Below are 14549 nucleotides of genomic sequence, written 5' to 3'. Positions count from 1 at the left end.
GGTCTAACAAATAGATCTTCCAAATCAAGTAGTTACTAACTGCCTAATAAATGCTCTCTATGGCTTAACAGCTAATTGACCTCCCCTATATAAAAGAAGGCAGGTTACTCTTCGAGAGGTAAGTCATAAATCAGAACTCACAGAGTGCAAACTCTACTAAACTCTCTCCAATTCCTTCATTGAAGAAAATCTGAGATCTCTCTATTCCAATTTATACTCATTACTCTCTACTTTTCTATTTTTCACTATTTGTTCTCAAAGTCCCGACAGGCTTAAGCATCAGAAGATCCTAAATCGAAAAGTTTCCTACTGATTTTAGGACTTCTTTTATAGAATCACCTATGGATTTTGTCGACTTGATCCTCTTCAGCACTCCAGTTCGATTCAAAATCGACTTCTTCATCTCTCCTCCAAAACCTTGCAGCAACACTACTCCATGTTTATCTTGGTGCAACCTCTTGACAAACTAGAAGTTGGACATATCCAAGATACATGGATAATCCTAATTCTCTGTTAGCCCAGATTAGTCTAGGTACAATTACTCCATCGAGGTGGACTGGAAGGTAACCTTGATATGCTATTTCGCAACAAAATGGTGGATTGGATATCTAAATTCTATTTTGCTGATGATTTTACCGTACTTGTTATGTCCTCGAATCGGATCATGATATAATTATGTGATGTTTGTTTGTACACACAATACAATTTTCTTCACATGAGAAGTATCATTTAATTTTCCTTACCAAACAAGAAATTTAATGTGAATGAAATGGGACCAGGAGAGGAGACAAGGAGAAACATAGGATATAGAAGGTAGATTATGGCATCCTAAACCTTGATTAGCAGGAATAACGACATTGCACATCCCTCTCTTGCCTTTTTGGGCCTTCATTAGTCAAGCACAACTTGTGTGGGGCATATTGCAAAGAATTGGTGGATAAGCAATAGCATCATCGATTTCCAAGTCATGATTATACCGTTTTACTTGATTAAGATATTAAAATTTTGAAGACAATTTTGTTTTTGAAGAATTTGGAGGACAAATCTACAACAGCCAAACAAGAACACGAATAGTTCTTCCTGTCGTAAAAATTTATAATTTACAATTTTGACGGTTGCATGGATTTCATGGTTACAATTCAGAGCAAAACTTTGAAGTATTTTATTGATTCCCATTTCATAACTGATATGTGGATTCATGTGACAATAGCCCGTAGCATCATTGTATCCATCTGAACGCAGTGTAGTGCCACAAATGGCAAACCTTGGGATTGTGTTTGAGATGATTTTGAGTGAACCTATCATTAATCTTGTGAACATAATCCTCTTACATTCTCAAAAATTTGCAAGGTGTTATATATCTTTACTTTGACTTAATTATACAAAAAAATTTAATTTTTTTAAAAATTTTTAATTTTATCCTAAATTTTTATTTAGTAAAATCAAATTATCAAACTTTCAGATTTCTTTAATTCACATCCTAATTATAATTTCCATCAGCCTGCCGTAATTAGGTTGTCATATAATACATGCGGCCCGTTTACGTGACCTTTTTTTATTGATTAAAAAAAAATTCTAAAAATTCTCTCTTTTTTTCTATTTTCTTCCATCTAGAATTTCTATTAATAGAAAGATGAAAAATATCCCTTTTTTTTTTGAACTTCTATCATCTCTCTTTTCCACCTCCTTGAAATAGAAAAAAGAGATTTTAATTTAAATTGATAAAGAGCAAAGCTAATACAATTCTATTTACTCTAACCTCCTTTCATCCCAGCTTCACCATTTTACTCACCTCTCATTAATGCTTTGGGTCAATTTCTGCTCAAAATCATTTTAATATTTGATACTAAAACAATCTTTGCATTAGTTTTCAAATTAGCTAAAAAATCTATAATGTAAGAATTAGAAATTATAGATACAATATATCTAAAATCATAATATATATATATATATATATGATATAATTTAATACAAACTAAAAACATTAGCTACATCTCCAAAATCAAAGATCCGATGCTCGTCGCCGAAGGCCAACACCACCTCTGTTAAGATCGTCGCCAATGTTCAAATGCCAAGAGGATGAGAGAGCTTTTTATCAAAATGAATCAAAATTCTAACTAAAAAAAAATTTAATTTGAAGAATAAAAACCATCATTCTGACTCATCATCATTTTTTACTACATAAACAAAATTTTACTATATAAATAAATCATGTCATAACTCCATCGTGGAAAACCAACCAAAATCACAATCAGAATCTAAATTTAAAAAATTTAAAAATTTAGTAATATAATTGCACTAAATAAAAATTTAAAATAAAATTAAAAAATGATTTTTCGTCTAATTCAAATTTTTGCTTTTAGATCCAAAATTATTTTTAATGACTGCAAATACAACCCTCAACCTCTAGAAAAGTAGAATTCCATATCATAAATAAAGAAAAACCATCTCCCTTGCAACCATAGCTCGAGGACATCAATTTCAACCAATTTATATACATGTTGCTGATGTAGGATATATCCTCCAAATCTCAAAGCCACAAAATGTTCCAAAACATACTGCAGATGACAACCGCTCTGGCATTTAGCCATCTCAAACGACCGGCCTTGACAAATTAGAAACAACACAACATGATCAAGAGGTTGTACAAATATGCTAAGGAATAGCAAAACACGCAGCGGGCTCGAGAATGTGCTGAATGAAGTTGAAAAGCATCCAACTTGTGATTGGATAAGATGAAGTTCAACGTAGACCTCTGCCCTCCCAACTTTGTAACTTGATCACCAAGAGACTATGACCATGACACCATGTTTCTCACTTAGTAATATTTATCTCCAGGAGCCATAAAATAGACAAACCTATTCATACAAAAACATAGGTTACCCTCCCGACCATGTGGTGGTAGCTTTGTACCGTGAACCAGCCAGCATTAGATTCCAATATTGGACTAAAATTCGTATACATCAGGAAAAGACAATCTTAAACTAGTTTGGCATAGATAGCCAGTACATCAGCTGCAAGTATCTGAAGGTAACAATCTACAGTTATATCAGCTACAGAAATCATAAAATACAAAGAGAACCATAGTTTTGGCTAAGAAAGAATTAAAGTACCCATCAAAATGACTGAGATGGACCTTGACCTTATGCTTCAAAGCCAGATGGCCTTTTACCAAAAAAAAAAAAAAAGCCAGATGGCCAATTTTATCTTCTCCCAGTCAGCTAATTTTGCTGACAGTGAACCTGTCTCAGTTTAAATTTCCACTCGATTGACAGATTCAGAGAACCATCCTTCTGTTTCTGCAAAATAAGTTCAAAAAAATCCTGTTTTATGATGCTAACACAGAGACCAAGTTTCATCCTGCCAAACTATAAGCGTCAGACAGGAAATTTACTAAAACTTGCCAACTGGCTTCCACATATGCTTCCAAGCAAATTGCTATTTGATATCAGACAAAAATTTTGTCCTACAGGTAGCAAAATTTTAGAACATGCCAAACTGGTCTTTGGAATTGGACCGGATGACTTGTGCATATACTTCGGCCTGCTGCCCGTTTCCAAAGCAAAAATTGTGCACTAAAAGAACTAGTCTCTTCTTATTACTTTCTATTTTGATGAACTCGTAATGTGAAATGGACTACAAAAGGGAAAAAAGCAAAAGCACAGGCAAAAGAAGCAACAATGGGCAGCAATTTGCCTTCACTGGAAGCAGGAATATCTCTCAGAGTGTACAAAAGAGATGAAAGCAGTTTGAATATAGGAATTTTGTCCTTCCTGCAACCAAGGCGTCAGTTACAATTTATTGGGACAAGAAATCAATGCATCAGTTATTGGGTTCCCCCTCTTCTTTTTTGACAAGGAAGCTGCCTGATCATGCTGGTTACTAGTTTCACCGACATCAAATTCATGTCAAGCATCATACTTAATGATACATTGAACACTCTATCCAAGCTCCATCAATACCTGTGCATGTTGTATATTGGTAAATAATCTTCACAATGGCATGATTTCATGTTTTGGAAAGTCTGAGACAATGATTTAGCAGCAATACCTCCAAATCCCATGAATATACAAAAAATATACATGTTCATTATTTTTAATCTCCTTGATAACTCCTAATTTTTTCTTACTTTTTACAGTTAAAAAAGTTATAGAAATCGAGTTCATGGAGGTCAAATAAATGATATGTATGTGCAAAAGATAAGTCATGTGACAGTGATACTTTTGAATCCTGATGTTTTAGAAAAACAGTAACTCATGACTCCCATATGCCTCCAAAGTGTTAGGGAGCAACATTGATTTCTTGTCTTTGACAAAAAAAGTCTAAATTGATACTAAAAAATCTGAAAGAACCCATGTTTAGATTTTACAATCACCATTTTTGAGCCATAATATATGTGCAATGGTAATTGCATGTGAATCTTAACTGGACCATCTTTCACAACATTTGATTATACAATTTGTCACGTACAAAACCAAGGTTCGCCGTTCTGATACCAAACCCCATACCATTACCATCCTATTGTAGTATGCATATATAGTTTAGTATGCTACAAAATGGCGTACCGAGTGTTAGTATGGTATGAGACATCATACCGGTACCAGACCAACATGGTATGGTAAGGGATGTACCGGACGGTTCTGGTACGACATTCTATGTACAGAACCCTACTTCTGCCACACCAAACACTTGATACTGGAACTTCATTTCTTTTAAGTCACATCTGCCAAACTCAATTCTAACTCCTACTTGCAATCAAATAGGCTCCAAAAAGAGCAACAAATATGCTAGTTGGGGAGGGAAGCTCCCTAAGTTTGCTTTGAAAGTGTGGCTTATATGTGAAAAAATATGGGACTGACATATTTTGAATTTTGCATGTGCCTTCAAGATGAAAACACTCAAATCTGTTAATAGTTATCATCTGCCCACAGTCTAGACTCCTTTTAAGACTAAGGGAATCCTAGAAGGCTGCTCGTTGATTGCATGAGCTAAAACATTGACTAATAAGGCAGTCAACTAGCCTTATGATTTCAATGGCAGGCCCCATTTGGCAGAAATTTGGCACCAATTTTCCAGAGGGATGGTGTCAGGACAACAGCCAATCATAAATTCTGCTCAGTCCTTAATGTTGTGCTCCACAATGAACCGCATATTTAATAGAAAGCTTTTGACAAATAAGACCAAGAAAGAGAGCCTAAAGAATTATTCAAGCTAAACATCCTAAAAGGTGTGAGGTATTATCATAATTCATTCAACAAATACCTGTTTCTCCGAATTAATGAAGATCTTTTTCAAGTGGTAATGTTTTAATCTTCCCCCTTGTGAGATATCTTTGTTATTCCATCTATGTACCAAAGCATAGACTTGACTCCTTTGTCAAAATTCAGTGCTATGTCCTTTTGATCCCTATATGCTTCCCAAAAAGTGAAATATCACGAACAATCTATTTCAGATAACATTACTCTCTTTGAGGTGATTTCTGAGAACGTGTGGCTCTTTGGAACGAAGACAGTCATGTGCGTTTACTACCTTTCCCCATACATTTTCTGGACCATTATCACACATCAACCTGAAAAGAACTTCAAAAGATGCACAGCTTCAGGTGGACACAGGAGAGAAAGCCCTAGAGAATGGTAGTTGTGGCTGCAAACTTCTCTTAAGCTCAAGTGAACTTTTAATAAAAGACATTTCTGTTGTCCACATGATGAACAAAACTTGTTCTATGAGAAATCAAGAATTACAAATTCACTTATGGAAATTTTTGGTAATTATTTATTATCGCATTAAAGAAATTGAATCAAATGTCAAAACTTTCTAAAATAAGAACTCCAAAGGATGAGAATGCCAGCGATCAATGCCCATGTTATTTTAATATAGATAATTCTATTGAAATAGGTAAGCTCTTAAGTAGATTTCACATGCTTTGACAATAGGTTTAGGCTTTGTTTCTTCACCCTTCAGCATTCTAAACACAAATCCCAACTAACTTGTTAGTTAACAAGTCTCCAAATAGAATCTAATTTGCCACAAATAGAGTGTACCTAAGGCCCACAAAATACGACCCCACCTGTGTTTGATCCGTCATAAACAAGTTTGGATTTAGGCTAAATAGATTCGGATCATAAATAAGTCAATCTGTTTAACCCATTTAATATTTGAATTGGATTTGGATTTCAGATATTTGATCTCTTTAATCCATTTAACCCGTTTAATATTCATGTTGAATTGAGTCAGATAACCTGTTTAACCCATTTAACTCGTTTAACCTATTTAAGATTTGTTTAACCTGTTTAACCTATTTCTGATCCATTTAACCTGACCTATTTAACCTACTTAACCCGTTTAACCCTTTAAAAATTCATTTAACCTGTTTAACCCATTTAATAAATGGGTTAAGTGGGTCAAGTTGGGTTACCTGTTTAATAAATAGATCGGGTTCAAGTTGACAATTTTTTGATCCGACCAATATCCGACCCAATAGCCTTCCCTAAGTGTACTACCGGTCTACCATGCTGAAAAGCGAACTTCACTAATTCTAAGAAAATTGAGGATATCATTTAGTTAGTAAGTCTGTCTCACAGACTGATGCGCTGTTCTAATGGAATCAGGTCGTCTTTTATGGTTAATCTGGACTCTACTGTTACTGTAAACAGTATCTTCAAAATATATTTTTTTTTTCTTGTGGGGGGAGGGGGGGCGCTGTAACCCAAAAAAAAAAAAAAAAAAAGAATTTTTTCCAATTTGTATCTCAGTTACTAGAAATGGTGCAAAACAGATACCTATTTCAATACAACTTCTTTGTGAGCTTTAAATGACAGGATCACATTCCACGCAAGAGCCACAAAGTTCGCAGCAAGAACCTGGCATTGAAATCATAAGTATATCAGCAAGAAAAGACAATACAAAGGAAGCTTCAAAAGGGGAAGCATAATTATGAAAATTAAGAAAACTTATATTTAGTATAGTTTCATTCACAATTGAGATAGTTTTCCAATCAAATATAGACTAATATTCATGCATGCTGAAAGTTTCAAGAATTCCAGGTGAATATTGCCTGTCTAGGAAGTAGGATTTTATGCCTGTCTGGAAAGGTTTGTACTTGAAAAAGAAAAGATGAGAAAGCCTGAGATTGTAATGATGTAACAGAGTCAGCTATCAAACCTGAAACTTCTGTGGAACAAATCGAAAGTTAAGAAATTGGAAAGGGATCCACAACTGCCAGTTTGCTACAACTGATGAAAACCACTCCTACAGAGAACAAAGTAGAAAGCAATAAAGAGAAATCAGTTTCTAATGTTCAAATTGCTTTGAAGACTAAAATAATTAATACTTCACCTGCTGAAGCTTTGGCTTTATATGAGAAGGCCTTCCCTCTAAAGTGACAAGTAAAGTTAAGACAAGTCCTATGAAGATGGGAGAGAATACAAACTGCACCAGAGGTGGTTGGTATCATAAGATCCAGAATGCACCTACCGTTTCAGGTAAGTCATACCGAAATTCAAATGCACCTTATTGGGAAGAAAGACAAACACCTACCTGATCAAGCAAAAGGCGTAAGAATGCACCTGATGCTCCAGGCACCGTCACCAGTCTACTTAGATACAAGTACCTGCAAATCAATCATCAAATTAAGTACACCAACTTTAGAATAAGATTAACAGATCTGAAGCCTTCAAATAACAGCTATATAAGCAAGGCAGGAAAAAGCAATAATAACTAAGTTTGTCTCAAGACCAATACCAGAATGGCTATGAGATAAATCTGAATATTGCAAAAGTGAAGAAAGCCTTAGTTGTAGATGAATACCAAAAATGCAATGTGGGACCCACCAACACAAGTCCCAAAAGAGTGAACACAAATGTTCGCCTAAAATCCAATTTTGACACCTGATCGATCAAAAGCTGGCAACATGAAACAACAGATGTAAGTTATGGAGTAAGACGTATCAATATGTAGTCAGAAGTCAAGAACTAGCACTCTCATTTATGTTTTTGCAATATGAGAGTAACAAAATGCTTTTTTTTTTTTTAAAGGCTTTACCAAGGCCCTTTGGCACCCTCCAATATCACTATATGTTCCATCTTGTTTAGTTTCTTCCCCTGTAATCCATCAATCTAGTCAGTGTTTTGTTACCCTTTTTAACATCTGCTTTATGTTTTTGCATGCATTATAATGAATAAGTGCATTTAGTTATGCAGGCTTTCTTCCATGTTTGCTGAGGTAGCTTCACGAGTCAAGCAAAGGTCAATCCACAATGACTTGATGTAGAATTCTTGGTAAAGACACTTTTGGGATACAGACCAGGCACACAGGGCCAGCTGTGTTATGATCACCTTTGCTCAGATCTTACACAAGATGAGGAGGACAGTTGGCCTGATGTGTAGAGTCTCACCCAACAAGTTCAGTTGGATTGCACTCATTAAGAGTTGGATTGAGTGGCTGGTCTTCTTTGTTGGAGCCTCCTTGGGCTGTCCTCCCCCTTGTCTGGTCTTCTATTTATTTTCCTTATTTTAATTTTTGTATTTCTATTTTTTTCCTTCCTATTTTCTTCATTCTGCACTTTTGGTTTTTTCCCCTCTTCCCCTCTGAGGAACTTCACCGACACCTTTCTTATTATTACTTAATGATGAAATGGTGGTGCTTTTGCACCATTTTACCTTCCCTTTTGTTTTTTGAAGGACAATTTTGGGCAACAGAAAGGCCTACTGTTAATTCTAGACAGAAGTGGGTGAAAGAAATTTTCTCCTTTGTTCTATACAGTATAAATCCACACAACCATGGAAAACTCTACAAAATTTCTGTAGGATTAAAATGCCAGATGACAAGAGACAAATGAAAAGCGGACATATCCACTAGGAAGCACAAGTTATAAGACAAAGGGCCAACTTATTAGAATATTTCAAGAAATTATAGCTCAGTTTCAATCCTGCAAAAGATATGTAAAAGAAGCCAAAAACTTAAAGAAACAATGACATATCTAATAATTTTTTAACATCATGAAAGATCAAGGACCAACGCCTCCACTAAATTGATCTATCCTTATGTGTCATCAACTTCCATGATGTTCCTCACTATGAAATCCTAAAAACACTGACGCAAAGAAATCTAGTATAATCAATGTCAGCATTTCTCTCTTCGGAGAATTTTGATTCTTTGTGGTAGGTTTCTTATGTGTTATCTACTTTCATTATGTTCCTCACCCTAAGCAACCATAATATTATATGGAGTTGCAGAAGTCTACTATGTTAGATGTTATAATTTCTCTATTCAAAGAATCCTGATAGCTTGGCTGTCTTTGTGGTTTATTATTGAAGGTTGTCATACAAGAGAACTGCTGATTCTATTTGCCAGCAATTCTCCGTTTATTTCAAGCACATTCAACTTTCTGATCTGCACGACATTGACTCCCATATGTCTGCACTTTCCAGACCATCCTTGTTCCTTTCTTCAGCCCTTTCCCTTCCACCCTCCTTCATGGGTACCTTGCTTGATTGTTTGACAATTACATACTTATAAATTAAAAAAATCGATTCTCCTCTGCTGTTTTGCCTATATGATTTTAGATATTAAGTATTTGTTGAGAAAAATATAAAGTTTGCCACTTTTATAATTCAGTAAGACCATAGCTTGCTTGCTCCTGCCTTTGGATGTCATGGATATATGTATATCCAAAACAACCTCTTTAGGTGAATTGTTAGGGCCTCTAGCATTACGTAAACCTACAAATAACCTCCAATACTAAAACTGTTGAAAATGCAAAGATTTCCTATTTATGAACAATACATGATTGATTGCTCTTTCATAAAATGGTATCATATGCTCTTGCCTTGACCAAACAAGTAAGATACACATCAAATATGAATAATTTATTTTATCTTCTTGCTCGTCAAAAGCATTTTTAATATGAAAAAATAATTATTAACAAGTGAATAAATAGCATAAATTAACAGAATTGGCCCAGAAATATAGACATATAACAAGCTGAATTCATTTGAATTATACTGGACCTTTTCAAATCCATTTTTTCTGAATAAGAAAACATATAGATTTATTTCAAGGTGACTTAAATTCATTCATTTCTTTCTACATCTATGCATTTGTCGATGAGTCATGTATTGTGACTGTAGAAAAGTTAATTAAATTCATTTTAAATGGTAAACCGAAGTATTAGTAGAAATTAATAAGAAAAAAGGGCAAAATGTGACTACCTGCATAAGCATCTTTAATGTTCAAGCCACCAACAGACAAAAAATAAATAAATAAATAAAAGGATAAGGGTTTGTTGCTGCCACTGATCCAAAGAACCAATACCTCAATGCTGCTAAAGAACAATTATACCAAGACAATACAAAAGATTCATAGGTGCATCATCCATTGCTTATTTCTACAATGAAGTCTAAAATTAGTTTAAAAAACCGACTTGAGTAATTGTCTCAAGAATCCTCTCTTACTCTTTAGCACCTAGAGGCCTATTCCGTTATCAGCAGTTCAACAACTTATCTCACATAAATCAGGCATCATACTAAACATCATTCACAAGATATTTAAGTTACCTCCTACCATACGATTTAATAACAAAGCTTATCATGACAAAATAAATGTGATTATCAAATTCGTTTTGGCTCAGCATGCTCTATTAAAATATGACATCATGCTCAGGTCTAAAAGCATTGAAGATGGATTCTAAAAGGTAAATAGGATGGTACATTAACAGCAACTTAATTTTTCCAAGATGGACATATTCATTATCTTAATAAAAAATGGAAATATAACCAATAACCTCCAGTTGTTTCATCTGATAACATTAAATGACAAATTCTGACCAGATAATCTGTTAAAAATCCGAGGAGCAGTCTTTCAATGAAAATGCAAGATACTGATATTTGGGAAAAGCAAAATGCATGAAACAGAAAAGTATGCCAAATTTTAGTCACATGAAAATATAATATAAGTTAATAGATGCAAAATGTTAGCTCTTGAAATTGAAAACTATGAATAATACTATGATGGTAATCATGCATGTCTCAAATGAATTATCATAATCAGAAATCATTATGGATACATTGACATTGTACCAACATCATGTACAACCTATTCTTAATATATACATCAGTTAAGTAGCAAAGGCAAGAAAAATGCATGAGGGCAATGCAAGAGGGGACGAATCGCTAGTATCCAGCAAATGATGGAAGGAAAACTTATTAAACAATTTAGAGACATTAGCAAAGGAGAAAAATACCTGACAAATTAAATCACCAATGAGAGTCAGAAATGCAGATGTTATAGCTTTAGTTGTCACTGGATATTTGTCAAGTGCCATCATGTACCTGAATAAACTTAAACAAAGCTGTTATGACCTGCACTTTTTCTATCTATTTGTAAGTGAATGGCTAGTAATTTCCCCCAAAAAAAAAATAATTAGAGTAGAAAGTGTGTCGACTTGGTCTTAGTAAATTTATATGCTAAAAGACTTTCGTGTTAATGAACTGGATGGTTGAACTCTCTCTCTCTCTCTCTCTCTCTATGCGTGCGTGCGTGCGTGCGCGTGCGTGCGTGCGTGTGTGTGTGTGTGTGTACGAATTAATTGAGTCCACAAAACTATATAGAGATGAGTCAATGACGCAGACGAGATAAAAGTGACCAATTTATAAAATTTCAGACAAAGATATAAAATGACATGACATCCACACATATGGCCACTGATACAAATCTCCTTGAGGACATTCCAACGTCTACTAAGGCTTTCATAATCTTTCTTTAACCGTTAAAATCAATAATTTTTTTGCGAAGTAGAAAGCTCAAAAGAGTATAGTTTCAGAAGAGACCCTCATATCAATTAGATAGACCACCCAAGCCATAGACGCATTATGCCTACTGCCAGACCATCAAAGCCCTTATTTTTCCACTTCTAAATTTCTCATAACACAAAACTGCGGGAAAGATGGTGAAGCAGTCTTTGGAAGCAAAAGGAAAAAAAAGGCACTCCACAAATCTATAAACATACATTACAGATTAACCGGCAAAAACAAAATTAAATCCTAAACAGCTTAACAAACTAACAAAGGAGGGAAAGTAACAAAAAGATCAGACTTTTATTACCATGAGAAGAAGAACCAATCATTCCCACCCCTCTCATTACCAGCCCCACCACCGGAGCCCCCATTCCCCCACCCCCTATAGCCACCACCCTCACCGGTGGAACCGGAACCACCAACCGAAACCACTCGAACCCGAACAAAATCCAAATCTTTTGGCCCAAATCCAAAACCAAGACGACCCATATCCCGTAAACCACCACCAGATGTAGAATTGGGCAAGGATTGGAGGGAATAGCATGGAAATCGGACGCCCGAATGGCTTCTCCGACCCAAAATCGAAGAGATTGGGGTCGGATTGGGGAGGCGAGACATGGGTTTGTTGGGGAGAGAGAGGGTTTCAAACGGGAGCGGAGATTTCCGAAAGATTGCCGCCATTCTCGCAGCGCAGCGGAGCATCGCGTCGGGAGGAGGAGGGTGGGGTTTGATCCGGGGTTTAAGTCTTGTACCTCCCAGTCTGTCATGGGTGCCAAAGGATGCAGCTTAAAGGGAACCATCCCTCTTACCAAAAAAAAAAAAAAAAAGGGTAAAGGGATTTTTGGTCTAATGAATAAATATTCGAGCAAATAATTATTAAACTGGCCGGTTAGATATAGGAGAAGAAAGAGCCCTATGGGTTAAGTTTATTTCAGCCATCGACGATATGACTATGGTCAGAATAACCACTAACCACCAATGAACTGGCAACCAAAAACTGTCACAATTAATATATTTTTATTTTTTCAAAATTTATTTTATTATTTAATAAATAAATATATTATTTGCAGTATAACTAATATAAGATGTGTTGTAGTCATGAGTTAAAGGGTCGAATGACTCAGATGGTTGGTTTATGTCTCCATCTCCGCATATGTGAGGTATTGTTCACTTTGACTCATGATCATTTTTAGGCTTCAGTGAGCCTTTAGGCTTCAATGGGTCTTTATCATTTAGAGTCTTACGGTTTTATCCTTTAAAAGACATCTCAGGGGTCGAATGGCTAAGATAGTTAGCTTATGCTTCCGCCTCCACATACGTGAGGTATTGTCTGCTTTGACTCATAACCATCTTTAGGCTTCAGTGGATCTTTAGACTTCAATAGGCCTGGATCATTTAAAGCCTCACGGTTTTATCTTTTAAAAAATGCCTCACGTTGGGAGAGAATGTTTCAATCCATATAAGCCATATTTCCTCTTAACTTATAATCGATGTGGGACTAAAGAAGCCCTCTCTACACCACAACAAGATGCTAAATGTTATTTATTGATATTTTTTATATTTAATGGGTTAAATATGAGTTGGATAGGTGAATTCCAAGATAATCTAAATATTAGAGCTTAAAATTCTAGCCGTCTCTTCTTATTGACTAATTTAGTGAGCCATTGTTAAGTTGATGTTTGGGTCGTGGGGTCTTCTTATTAATGGTTTGCGATAATGTCTATTCACCAAAGTGCATGTTTACTTATAACGTGAGTGGCTCGCTTGTAGCGTAAACTGATTAGGAGAGAAGTAGAACTATAGCCGTATCCAAGTAAAAATCCAAATCCTTAATAACATCAACAGAGTTCAAATTTGGGTTTTCATTATTGGATTTTTCTTTTTCTATTCTTTGCATTCAAGTTTATGATGGATTGATCTTTAGTTCAATCTAACAAGACTCAACAATCATACCCCTAGCACAAATAATATATTCTAGTTATCTTGATGATATTATGCTCACAGAAGGCATGTCAAACATGAATACGTTAATTCTACCAAAAAAAATATAAATATGTTGATTACTTTTTGATGACGGAGGAAATAAAAGGATAAATAAAACTCGAAGGGTGATGTATTCCATTTCACAAGGATAACAAAATATAAACTATATCAGATATTATTTTTTTCAAGATAGTTAATTCAAGCCTACCCATTTTATTCTAGTACTAGGATTTTTATAGTCTAAACAGCACATTCTTCATAAAATTAGAAATAAAAATTTAAATAAAAAAAAAAACTTTCGATGTTGATTTCTTAGTCATCAAGCCGTCTCTTGGTTCTTGATTTAACTTCTTCTCCAAGGATTGTCTTCTTGGAACTTAGTTGACTATGAATGAGATTTTGAGATCCTTGGCTTGCCACTACATTTTTCAAGGATTGACTTCTTAGAACTTGAAACTTAGAACTTGAAAACTTAAATGAAATTTTGAGACCCTTGGCTTGCCACTACATCATCCTCTCCTGGTAAAAAGAACTCATCTATGAGTTCAGAATCGTTTTCACTATGGTAAACAAATAAATCACGAACATTGAAGGTTGAATGGGTATGTATGTGTGCTGGCAGCTCAACCTTGTATGCATTATTGTTAATCTTCTTCAAAATCTTACAAGGGCCAATCTTCTTTTCTTTGAGCTTGTTATATATACTAGCAGGAAACCTCTCATTCCTAACATAAATCCATACAAGATCATCTTCTTTGAAAATTTGAATTTTTT

General features: G+C 35.0%; 1 protein-coding gene across 3 annotated transcripts; it reads right to left on the bottom strand.

Moving 5' to 3' along the window:
- Positions 1–2649: 2649 nt before the first annotated feature.
- LOC105032080 (protein sym-1) lies at positions 2650–12609 on the bottom strand. 3 transcript variants are annotated; one of them, XM_019846170.2, is made up of 8 exons: positions 12100–12609; positions 11240–11327; positions 7807–7901; positions 7537–7609; positions 7336–7428; positions 7162–7248; positions 6780–6860; positions 2650–2858 (listed from the first exon to the last, which is right to left on the bottom strand). In XM_019846170.2, the coding sequence occupies exons 1-7, from the start codon at positions 12492–12494 to the stop codon at positions 6780–6782; spliced, it is 912 nt and encodes a 303-aa protein (XP_019701729.1). In that variant the 5' UTR covers positions 12495–12609; the 3' UTR covers positions 2650–2858. The 3 variants fall into 3 exon arrangements, with proteins under 3 accessions (XP_019701729.1, XP_010904733.1, XP_010904732.1); XM_010906431.3 differs by lacking the exon at positions 2650–2858 and adding an exon at positions 3161–3299; XM_010906430.3 differs by lacking the exon at positions 2650–2858 and adding an exon at positions 3672–3962.
- Between the last annotated feature and the right edge of the window lie 1940 nt (positions 12610–14549).

The sequence above is a fragment of the Elaeis guineensis genome, chromosome 10 (genome assembly GCF_000442705.2).
Source record: "Elaeis guineensis isolate ETL-2024a chromosome 10, EG11, whole genome shotgun sequence".
In the NCBI taxonomy this organism is placed as follows: domain Eukaryota; kingdom Viridiplantae; phylum Streptophyta; class Magnoliopsida; order Arecales; family Arecaceae; genus Elaeis; species Elaeis guineensis.
The sequence above is the reverse complement of the archived record's forward strand: the minus strand, read 5'-3'. Positions and strand labels throughout refer to the sequence as shown.